We start from the raw sequence: 11979 nt of genomic DNA, 5'->3' as shown, positions 1-11979 counted from the left end.
GCTCATGTTTGGAATTAAATAAATATGACTAAACAATTTGATGAAAAACAATTTGCTATTAACTGCCAAGTGGTTTCATTTGTTACACTCGGGCCTATAGGGCCTTGAACCTCTGACCAGTCGTACACGGTCCGCAACAGTATGTGAAGTGTATGATTCACAAACACCCTTTTTTCAAACCAGAACTTAGAAAAACAGTAGCTTCTTCCTTTTTTCCAACATAGACTTAAGCTTTTTAAAAATGAAGTCAATAGAATATTTTCCATTGTGTAATTAAACTAGAGAGACTGTAAGTCAGTGTGTATTTGCCTCTCTCGATTAATTGTAGAAAAAATTACTTTGTTTTAATCCCTGATAATCAAAATAGTTAGTCTTTTTTGGCTGGTATTTTTTAGCTTTATTAAACACTCAAAAATGCCTTACATGATTATTTTTTAAATTGCATTTGTATAGCTATAAAAATCATACTTATTTGACAAGGAATTGTGCTAATGAATTATACTGATTTGATACATGTTTTCCATGGTTCCTTTTAAGACATAGAGCAATGAGGGCTTATAGCCAGAAACTGAACATTTTCAACTCTTTTAAAAATACCTGTATGTTTATAGATGACTAAAATTGAGTTTAGATGATTTGTGATTCAATATTTTAGGAAAAATTTCATGAAAAGTTGGCAGTCATTACAAGGTTAGAGGCAAAAGTTTATCAGTAGTTAAAGGATTATAATGTAGCACATGTGGTATTTATACTGAAATATGTTTTTTGATTCAAACTGTTTCATTTCCTTCTCGGAATCATACTGTGTAGTTAATTGATTCTCATATACATTTTGCCATTTTGAATAGTCCATGCCATTGTCAGCATTATTACAATACACAATATTAGTGAGTGTAGATAAACGTTGATATAGAAGTCTTAATAAAAAAGTAAAAATCTTACTTGTTCCTCACAGAGAAAGTGTTCTCCTCCTTTGGTTCCTGAAAATATCTGTGTCCTCCAAAAGAAAAGAAAGTCTCTGTGAAATTTTGAATAAAATTGTCTTTTCTGAAATTCAGTTTTGTTTTCTTTTAAATCAGATCTCGAAAATTTTAAAAGCAGAATGAGAAGTACAGTGTCAGTGCGTGAAGGCCAAGGAGTCGTCCTACTCTGTGGCCCCCCACCTCACTCTGGAGGTAAGAAATGGTGTGTTTTCGCTCTGTGTGTTTACCCAGCGGGCTTCAGGGAAAAGTCCTCAGCATATTTACTGTTGTTGTTTCTATAATTTTGATAATCAAACAGTATGGAATTCTGTCAACTGAGTTGGAATATGGGAAACTGGAAAAAAACACAAAATTTATCCAAAGAAACTTACAAAACTCATTCCAACAAGGAGAGTTTTTAAGGAAAAGAGAGATACCAAATTCATTTTGGTTGCGTAACACTGCTGAATAAAGTTTAATGCTCACATTATTGTCATTAGTTGTTTAGGGTTAGACCGAGACACACTTTGGAGTCTTTGCAGTCTCCTCCACTTCTCTCTCACTCTTATTCTCACACACTTAACACTCACAAACGTACATATGATCATTAATATTTGTTATTGAATCTCTTTCCACTTGGTGCCATAGGATAAGCATTGAACTTCTAATCACAAGGTCAGTGGTTCAAACCCACCAGCTGCTTCTTGGAAACCTATTAAGGGTCAATGAGTTGGAACCAACTCGATGACACTTAACAGTAACAGCAACATATGAAAACAGAACAGAATCCTTCCCATGGAAGACAGGACAAAACCCTTCCCAGTCCTGGGTATCCTCACTATAGGTCCTGTACTTCAGCCCACTGCTGAGTCACTGTGTCTGTCGATCTCATTGAAGAGCTTTCTATTTTTTGCTGACTTTGTCGTCGTTGCGTGTCGTCTACTCTTTTCAGACTCATAGCAACTCTGTGTAAGGTTTTTAAGGAGCAACGGGTGGGTTTAAACCCCCAAACTTGTTGTTAGCAGTTCAGTGCTTATCCTACTGCACCACACCAGGATTTTACCAAGCATAATGCTCTTCTTAAGGGGCTGGTATATTGCCCTGTATATTGCCCCCTTCCCTAGCACCCAAGCTTTCCTGTGTCCAATCCCCACCCTGCGCTCTGCCCTCCCCCCTTTCCTCCACCCATCACCAACTTCCCAGCAACCAACAAAGACTTCCCCCTACCCCCTTTTAGTATAATTTCTTTTTCTTAGTCTTTTACAGTAATGGTCCTATGCAGTATTTCTCTTTTTGTGACTGACTAATTTCACTCAGCATAATGTCCTCAAGGTTTATCCATGTTATGTGGTGGCTTACCGCTTCCTTGTTATCGTCAGTGTAGCATAATATTCCATTGTGTGTATGTACCACAATTTGTTTATCCATTCTTCAGTAGATGGGCACTTTAGCTGTCTCCATCTTTTTGCTATTGTAAATAGTGCTGCTATAAACATTGGTGTGCATATATCTTCTGCTGCTATAAACATTGGTGTGTGTATGTCTTCTCATGTTGTGGCTCGTTTTTCTTGTGGGTAAATACTGAGTAGAGGGATTGCTGGATCATAGGGCATTTCTATTTTCAACCTTCTGAGGAAACACCATATTGTTTTCCAGAGAGGTTGGACCATTTTGCAATCCCACCAGCAATGCAAGAGTGTCCCAGTCTCTACACATCCCCGCCAGCATTTATTGTCTTCTCCATTTTTCATCTTTGCTGTTATTGTTGGTGTGAGATGATATCTCATTGTTGTTTTGATTTGCATCTCTCTAATGGCTAGTGATCGTGAGCATTTCTTCATATGTTTGTTGGCTGCCCTGATCTCTTCCTTAGTGAAGTGTCTGTTCATATCCTGTGCCCACTTTTTAATTGGGTTATTTGTCTTTTTCTTGTAGAGGTGTTGCAGTCTCCTGTATATTCTGGAAATGAGTCCCTTGTCTGATATGTCATTGCAAAAGATTTTTTCCCATTCTATGGGTTCCCTTTTTACTCTTCTGGTGAAGTCTTTTGATGTACATAAGTTTTTAATTTTCAGTATGTCCCACTCCTGTATTTTATCTATTTTTGTTTGTGTGGTTTTCAAAATGTTTTGTAGTCCATGTATTCCCATCATTAGTGCCTTCACATTTGTCCAGAATTTTTCATTGATGACCTTCATAATTCTGGGATTCACATTTAGGTCCTTAATCCATGTTGAGTTGGTTTTTGTATAAGGCGTGAGGTGAAGGTCTTGTTTCAGACTTTTGCATATTATTTTCCAGTTCTGCCAGCACCATCTGTTGAAGAGACTATCCCACTTCCCATGGGACATATTTTAGTGTTTTGTCGAAGATCAATTGGCTGTATATAAATGCGTTAATTTCTGGGTTCTCGATTCTGTTCCATTGATCTATGTACCTTTCATTGTACCAGTATCAAACTGTTTTGACCACTGTAGCCTTATAGTATATTTTAAAAGTCAGAGAGTGACAGGCCTCCAACCTTATTCTTGTTCTTAAGCAGTGCTTTGCTTATCCTGGGTCTCTTTCCTTTCCATATAAAGTTTGTAATTGCTTTTTCCATCTCTTTGAAGAATGTCGTTGGAATCTGGATTGGTATTGCATTATATGTGTAAATTGCTTTGGGTGGTATTGACATGAATAATGTTATTTGAAATGAATTCAGTCATTGGTATTACAATCATAAGTTCTCTAGTATCTTTTCTATCATCAAGTTTTCATATTTTCTTTGCTTCCAACTTTCATGTTCCAGTCAGTAGTCATTATCAATGTATGTTGATTGCATATTTGATAAATTTCAGACAGCAGGAACTGATTTAAAAAACAAAAACTTAAATTTTTTTGTTGTTGTTTGTTTGACATTAGTGGTCAGTGTGTAAATTTAAATAATAGAATTATTGGGGTTTCCTTGTATTTATATGGATATTATCCAATCACTGACTATGTTGTACTTTAGGATAAATCTTTCAGTATTCTTTTGGGGGACAAACAAGATGTAATTTCTCTTCAATTTTTCATTCCTGGCACACTAATTCATATATGATTATTTCGTTCAAAATGGTCAGTACCTCTCCGTTTCAGCTCACCAGTGCCTAAGATAGCTCTACCTTCAAGAATTCCATTTAATTCTTGAACAATTTCTAATTACCATGAACTCATAGTTTTTATATTCCATATTCTGATTATTAATGGATGTTTGCAGCTGTTTCTCATTGTTTTGAGTTGTGCTGCACCAGCAAAGTAAGGTCCCAAAGCTCTGTCTATATCATCAAAGTCAACTCTACTTTGTGGAAGCAGCTTTTCCCCAGTAGCATTTAGAGTGCCTGCCAATCTGAAGAGTTCGTCTTCTGGCACTATTTATGATGATATTCTGTTGTTACTGGGACAGTTTTCACTGTCTTGCTGGAACCTGTGTCCCACGGTTGACCCTGCCAGTATATGAAATATCAGTGGCATAGCTTCCAGCATCACAGCAACACACAAACCCCCACAGTACAAGAAACTGATAGAGAAGTAATGAGCCTAGTACTGAGACTCCGAAGGAGCTGAGAGATACATGCCACCCAGCAAACACTACCAAGTCAGTGCAACAGAAAGTCCTTCCGGATTGCACATATCTATGTATGCATATGCACATAGGTGTACACAGATATACATATATGTACATGTATATGATTTTCTTGCATATATATATATACATACACATCACTTTCACTGGATATTGGAATTGCAAATCTAATCTTTATTGGTATAAATTGAAATATTGCTTGAAATTCAGGAGCTTAACAAAATAGCTACCCAGAGTGAAAACAAACATAAACACATATAAAAATAATTTAATAAGCCCTGCTATTTCATATGAGCCTGGAGATCTGTTTTGATTTTACTCTTCTGCTCATTATTGCAAATCTGGTCACTTGTGGGAAGACAGAAGGCATTATTAATATATAAATCACTGGTCTCTGAGAAACTCACACACATTGTTATTGAGAGGATGATAATTCCTCAGAGGTAAGCAAGGTAGAGAGGATCTTTCTGACCACAGGCAAACACTGAGAAGTCTGCTTCCCATCTTGGTAGAGCTTATTCAAATAAAATATATATATATATATGCTGGACTTTATTTGTAATGTGACATACAAACCAAAGGTTCTCTTCCCTCTTGATTTACCAGTCTTAATCACAAAACCCTCAGCCCAATGAAACAAACAGCTCCCACCTTCAGTTTTTAGTTATCTGAAATATGTGAGCCAGTGGGAGACTGCAGATTTGGGGCTTAACTGGCAGATGATATTGCCGTGATGTTGATGGCATGGGTTCCAGAGCTGCTTTTTAATAGTGAGGGAATATTTAGATTTCCTAGGATCATTTACTTTGAAGGAAAGCATTCATTGTAAGTAGAAGCAACTGAGGTCAAGGTGGCATGAAGAAAGCAGGAAATTTATTGGCTTATGTAGCCAGGATGTCTAACTTGCTTGTATGTAGTTCAGCTTTCTGGACAACACAGATAGATACCACCCAGAACCTACTTCTAAACTAAGGTGAGCTGGTTTAATTGATCGTCTGTATCTCTCAGCATCTTCTGATGTGTTTCAGCCTCACAGTGGCTTTGGCCAAGTACACACCTTAGACCTACCTAACCACAGCCCGATTCATAACCACTACGCTACCAGAGCTCCTTTAAACCACTAATAGTCGAGCAAAACATGGAAATGGTAGGCCATTTCTGCCCAATGCTGGGGCAGTTCCGTTGGGTAGTGTTCACTCCAGAGCTTCTTGCCAGCATGACTAACATTTTGTTAAGCCATATCAATATTTTAAAAGTTCTTTCTCTGCCCAATTATTTTTCTTCCTTCTTCCGTTCACAGGTTTCAGTGTCTAATAAAAATTAATTTCTTTCAAATTGTCTTAGCATCTGTTCTTGGAGAACCCAATCTGCTGCATCTAGGGCTTCAAACCAGTGTCAAGAACAATCTTTCTCCATAATTCTTGTCTCTGCCTCCTTCCGTCTTACCTACATGCTCCTGTACACTCCTTGTGGCGGCAAAAAGTAGCCCCTGGCAAGGTCAAGATCTTGAATGCTGAATTCCTTATGCTAAAAATCTTAATGAACCAGAGAAGGTGTTTCCTAGTAAAATCAAAACCCAAATCTGTTGCTGTTGAGTGAATTCCATTCCACGGTGACTCCATGTGTAAACAGAGTTGTTCATAGAGCAGTCTTCACTTTCATATAGATGGCTGTAGCTCACAGGCCGTGCTACCAGGGGCCCACTAGGTAGGTTTGAATGGACAACCTTTAGGTTGTTAGTGGAGCACAGGCCATTTGGGCCACCTAGTGACTTTGCTTGTCAATTGTTGTTGTTGTTAAGTGACATAGAATTAGTTCCATCTCATAGTAACCCTATATACTGTTTCCGAGGAGCAGCTGGTAGATTTGAACTGCCAGCCTTGTGGTTCAAACCGATAGTGCAGTCGAGTGCTTATCCTACAGCACAGCACCATGGTTGTTGTTGTTAGGTGCCATCGAGTGAGTTCAGACTCATAGCAACCCTGTAAAGGATTTTTAAGGAGCAGCTGGTGAGTTTGAACTGTCAACGTTGTCGTTCAGACTGAATTTGCTGTTCAGTGCATTAACCCACAAACCCACACCATAGCACCAGCAAAATAGTAAGACTTATTTTAATTAGATGAGCCTTGTGTATGAGATTATCCCAGCTGCTGAGTTTGTGGTTCCACCTAATGATAGCCTTGAAATGAAGAAAAACTAACATAATTAATGTGCAAAAGAAAAGAAGGGTTGTGTTATGAGGAGAAAAGGAAAGGTGTTAGAAATGTAATGACTAGCACTGTACCCAGTAAGGAGCTATGGTAGCATAGTGGTTACGAGTTGGGCTGCTAACCTCATGGTCAGCAGTTTGAAACTACCAGCCATTCCTCAGGGGAAAGACGAGTCTTTCTGTTGCTGTAAAGATGTACAGCCTCAGAAACCCTATTCAGGGTTGCTGTGAATTAGAACCGACTCCATGGCACACCACCACTACCATACCCACTAAGGCAGTTTCGACTTAGTTTAAGTTTTTATTGGATCAAAGCAGCATATAATAATACTTGGAGAGGCTTGTCTATAATGAGTTTCAGAAATGGTGACTCAATTTAAAATTCTGATTTCTCTTTCGTAAATATGATTAAATATAAGCAATGATAATTAAAAGGGAAATTTGGTTAACTAGGCACATGCATAGTAAACATATGTTAATAAAGTGTTAAGTTATTTTTTCCTAATGCCATTGAATTGGAGAACAGTTGGCCAATCAGAGCTAACCAAAGGAATAGCGTCCTGATTTATGTTTATCTTTGGTGGTTCCACATTTCACTTTCACATTTGACAAACCCAACACTCTGTCATCAAGTCCATTCTGACTTATAGCAACCCTGTGTAGGGTTTCTGAGACTGTAAATCTTTATGGACACTAAAAGTCCAGTGCATAACCAGCTACACCACTAGCTCTCTTAGTGAATCAATGAACAATTTCATGAAATGAATAAACGAACCCTTTTTAGGTTTGTTGCTGTTTTTATTAGTTTCCATAGAATTGATTTCTACTCATAAAGCATGTGACAGAGTAGAATTGCCCCCTTGGGTTTTCTGGGTTGAACCTTTCTCTGAGCAGACCACTAGGTCTTTCTGCACAGTGAATTTGATCATCATCCTTTTAGTTAGCAGCTGACTTTGTAACCAGTGCCCCACTAATGAAATATTTTTTTAAATCATACATAAAAATATAATTCTACATCTTTTGATAATGCATCAGAAACTTTCTTTTCAGAGGTATAGGCAATTAGCAGTTAATATCCTCTAGGCGTTTCTACTCCCGTAAAGATTTACACCCTCGGGAACCCTGTACAGGGTCGCTATGGGTCGGAACCGACTCGAAGGCACTTAACAACAACAACAACAACAACAACAAGGCGTTAAACCCAAGGGGCCCTGGTTATGCTGTAGGATACGCAATGAACTGCTGATTCAAATCAACTAGCCACACCTAAGGAGAAAGATGAGTCCATCTGTTTACATAAAGCTTTACCATCTGGGAAACCCTATGTAGTGTTGCTGTGCACAGGCATTAAATTGAGGCACTGGGTTTAGTCATGTTTGTTTTTTATGGGACACAGCTGTAGACACTGATAGATCAAAGCGGCCTCTGCTCCTAAACCTTGACTATCATCCCTATTTAATCTTCCGCCTTGACTGCTGTATTGTTAAGTGCCATTGAGTCAGTTACGACCCATGGTGACCCTGTATAGGGCTTCCAAGGGGCGGCTGGTGAGCTTGAACTTGTGGTTCCACCCAACTTTGCAGTCCAGCACAATTACTCACAGCGCCACACAAGGGGGCATTAATTCAGGAGAGGGCTTGGACTGGGTCAGAGAGCAGTGGAAGCGGTGAGCCCACAGCTTATCAGAACACGTGATATGGGGTGTTTGGGGCCCTCTTCCTACAGGTCCACAGTGTCTATGGGACTTGTAAGTCCCCTTCTTTGTCTTCACTCCTTTTTAAATTACCATCATTCATTTTCTCATGCTTCTTCATTTTTGTTTGGTCTCTTATTTAAATTTGATGTTGCTTGAGACACCATCATATTTTATTACCCAGCATGTTCCCTCTTCTAACACAGAGAAAACAAGTCGTCCTCGGCTTACAACAGGGTTCCATTCCTCAGACTCCATTGTAAGTGGCTTCTGAATGAAGCGGAATACCTTTTTTTCCCCCTTTTCCCTTCAGTTTTCATTAATGTTGCATTTATTACCAGTATCTTTACAAATCTGATCTTTTTCTTTGGGGATTGGAATCACTCTATGTAAATGTACAGATATATATTTAATACATACATAAAAAATACACAAATCATAAATATTTATTCTGGCAGTGAAGAAGACTTTGATGAAATAGGCATTTTGCCAGTTGTGGTAATAACTCTTTTATAATAAAGTGATTGAAATCCACCCTGCGGAAAGGCCTTGTGATCGGCTCCTGTAAAAATGACAACCTAGAAAACCCTAGGAGCAGTTCTACTGTGTTTAATACAGTGGCACCTAATAATAACAACTAAACTAAAAAGGGAGACATTTATTAAAACTTCAAACACTATCCTGTGTTGACACTTGATATCATACAAAATGTGGCCACAATGATGTCAGTGTCATTAAGAAATTGGAGTGATAAATAACACTGTAACACTGTATGCAGTGTTGTTGTTGTTAGGTGCCATCGAGTCAGTACCGACTCATAGAGACCTTATGCACAGCAGAACAAAACACTGTCTGGTCCTGAGCTAATCTCACAATTGTTGCCACGCTTGAGCCCATTGATGTAGCCACTTGGCCAATCCATCTCTCCTGGGGGGCTTCCTCTTTTTCTTTGAGCCTTCAACCTACCAAACATGATATCCTTCTCCAGCCAGTGGGAAGTATGAGAGATGAAGTTTGGCCATCTTGGCCTCCAAGGAGCACTCTGGCTGCACTTCTTCCAACACAGGTCTGTTGGTTCTGTGGGCAGCCCATGGCGCTTTGAATATTCTCTTCTAACACCATAACTCAGAAGCTTCAATTCTTCTACAGTCTTCCTTATTTACTGTCCAACTTTCACATTCATATGAGGTTATTGAAAATACCATGGCTTGGGTCAGGTGCACCTTAGTCCTCAAGCTGACATCTTTGCTCTTCAACACTTTAAAAAGGACTTGTGCAGCAGATTTGCCTAATGCAATACGTCATTTGATTTCTTGACTGCTCCTTCCATGAGTGTTCATAGTTGATCCAAGAAGTAGTGTATGTAGTACATACTACTAGTGATAAGTTGTATGGATAAAAGAGGGAGAGGTGTTAGTGTGTTTCGTTGATACTTGAAAGTCATTATGCAAGGGCTACGTTTATGATGATGATGATGATGAAGGTGATAGTTACCTCTGATTATTGTTTATTATGACATGCTGGTGTCCTGGTGTGGTGCTGTGGGTTTATGCGTTGGACTGCAAGGTCGGTTTGAACCACAAGGTCAGCGGTTCAAACTCACCAGCCATTCCTCAGAAACCGCATACAGGGTCACTTTGAGTTGGAAGTGCCTTGACAGCACTTAACAACAACAACAGCATTATTACATTCTAACATTCCTGGATAACACGAGTGGTTTGTGTTGGACTGTGAACCTAAATGTTGACAATTCAGTCTTACTTAGTGGTCCTGCAGAACAAAGACCTGACAACATCCTCCTGGAAAGAATACAACCCTGAACATTCTATGGAACAGTTCTATCCCATAGCCCATGAGATTCTCAAGAGTCAGAAGTGAATTGAAGGAAGCAGGTTTACTTCCATGATAAACAGTATGCTAGGCCCTTTATGGAAATAATCTGTGAGTTAGATTCTTTGGGCTGAATGTATGGAGAGGAATAGGATGAAAAATAGTCTAAGGTAGAATCTGGAAACTCTGCCCAGGGGATGAGCTCATAGGGTGAACCCTCAGCTTTTTAATGCCCTAGAATATGTGAGGTCAAACTTCTTGCTTAGGAATGATAGATGAGGCAAGAGGCCAAAACCGTAGCACCACACCTCCCAGTTTAATTTAAGGGTACAGTTTGGGCATTCCTACAATGTGGCTCACAGACCTGGGCCATATAGAACGAGAAACTTGGATACCCTGATTCTTGGCCAGTCTCTGACTGTTAGGTTACCATCTCTACCAGCACCCGTTTTGCCATTTTGTAAATGATCATGCCACAAAAAGACAAAAAGTTCTCAGTAATAAGGTCACTGACCTAAGCCAAGAGTTTCTGATATTTCATACCCAAGGCAGCAGAGTTAATGATTGTAACATATTCAAATGCTTGCTTTTCAAACGGAACAAATCAGCAATGCCCAAAATCATATTAGAAGAAAGGTCACCTTATGGGTGACCTTTTCCAGTGGGAAAGTTTGTCCCATTGCCTGGCTCATGCGCTCTCTCCCTAGTGCTTCCAGTGGTTTCCAGACTTCAGTGCCCACATGAGTTAACTGGAGACTTGTTATAAAGCAAATTCTGGTTCTGTGGTTTTGATGTAGGGTCTGAGAGATCCGGTTTCTAACAAACTGCAAATGAAGCATATGGTGCTGGTTCAAGCCACTTGCCTGTCTTCTGTTCCAGTAACTGGTTTACAGAAGAGTTTCCTGTTACTTACCTCTCTACTCCACTCTGACTTCTTCCTTCATCATGATTTCATTTCTCAACTCAAACACTGAAAGGTACATGGCACTTCAGGACCAAAGTATTTCTTCCTCACTGAAGGCTTCATTGTATTCTTTCCAGTTCAAGACTGGAGTGGTCTTCTAAAGATTGTCTTTTCCACTCTGATTTAGTCCCCTTTTTGGTGGTCTCCTGAGTCCCCAGCATATTTATATAATATTTTTAATGGCTCATATTTCCCCTTAAGCCCAAACCTGGCTTGTTCTCTTTGTAATGAATTTTCCAGAGTACCAAAGCTGAAAAGGGATCATTGTCTGTACATCTCCAGCATTCAGGTGTGATATCAAAAGCAAGTAAGCCTCTAATTTGGGTTTGGTTTAGATCTGCAAACACATAGAGAAGCGCATGCAAAGCAGGCTCTTTTCAGATTTTGCAGTTAGATGATGTGTCGCCAAGTGTGCTGTAATAGTGTTGATGAGGTTCAGCAGCAGCTTGGTGTTTTAGTGTTTCTGCAAAACTTGACAATGTCTCACATCTCTCAGTGAGATCATAGCTTTTATTCCATGATAACTTGGAAGTACCAAGACCCAAAGAAGCATCCACTGAAATGTGTCCTGCACCCTTAATTCACTGGTACCCTGCATATAGCTAAACCACTGGATTGCTCCCTGCATTCTAGTGGCCGTCAGGAGGCATCAGGATCCCATCATGTGTTTGGTGATTTTGGCACAAGGAATTGGGACTAACACCCAAGGTTTTT

General features: G+C 39.3%; 1 protein-coding gene across 1 annotated transcript in view; it reads left to right on the top strand.

Moving 5' to 3' along the window:
- Positions 1-11979, top strand: part of CNTN3 (contactin 3 (plasmacytoma associated)) — a 499366-nt gene that overhangs the window by 210239 nt on the left and 277148 nt on the right. The window contains exon 4 of the mRNA XM_006870787.1: positions 1080-1175. Coding sequence (XP_006870849.1) covers positions 1080-1175 — 96 coding nt within the window. The remainder of the gene's footprint in view (positions 1-1079; positions 1176-11979) is intronic.

Source organism: Chrysochloris asiatica, unplaced genomic scaffold (assembly GCF_000296735.1).
Source record: "Chrysochloris asiatica unplaced genomic scaffold, ChrAsi1.0 scaffold00151, whole genome shotgun sequence".
Lineage (NCBI taxonomy): Eukaryota > Metazoa > Chordata > Mammalia > Afrosoricida > Chrysochloridae > Chrysochloris > Chrysochloris asiatica.
Note: the sequence above shows the minus strand (reverse complement) of the source record. Positions and strands in the feature narration are given on the sequence as shown.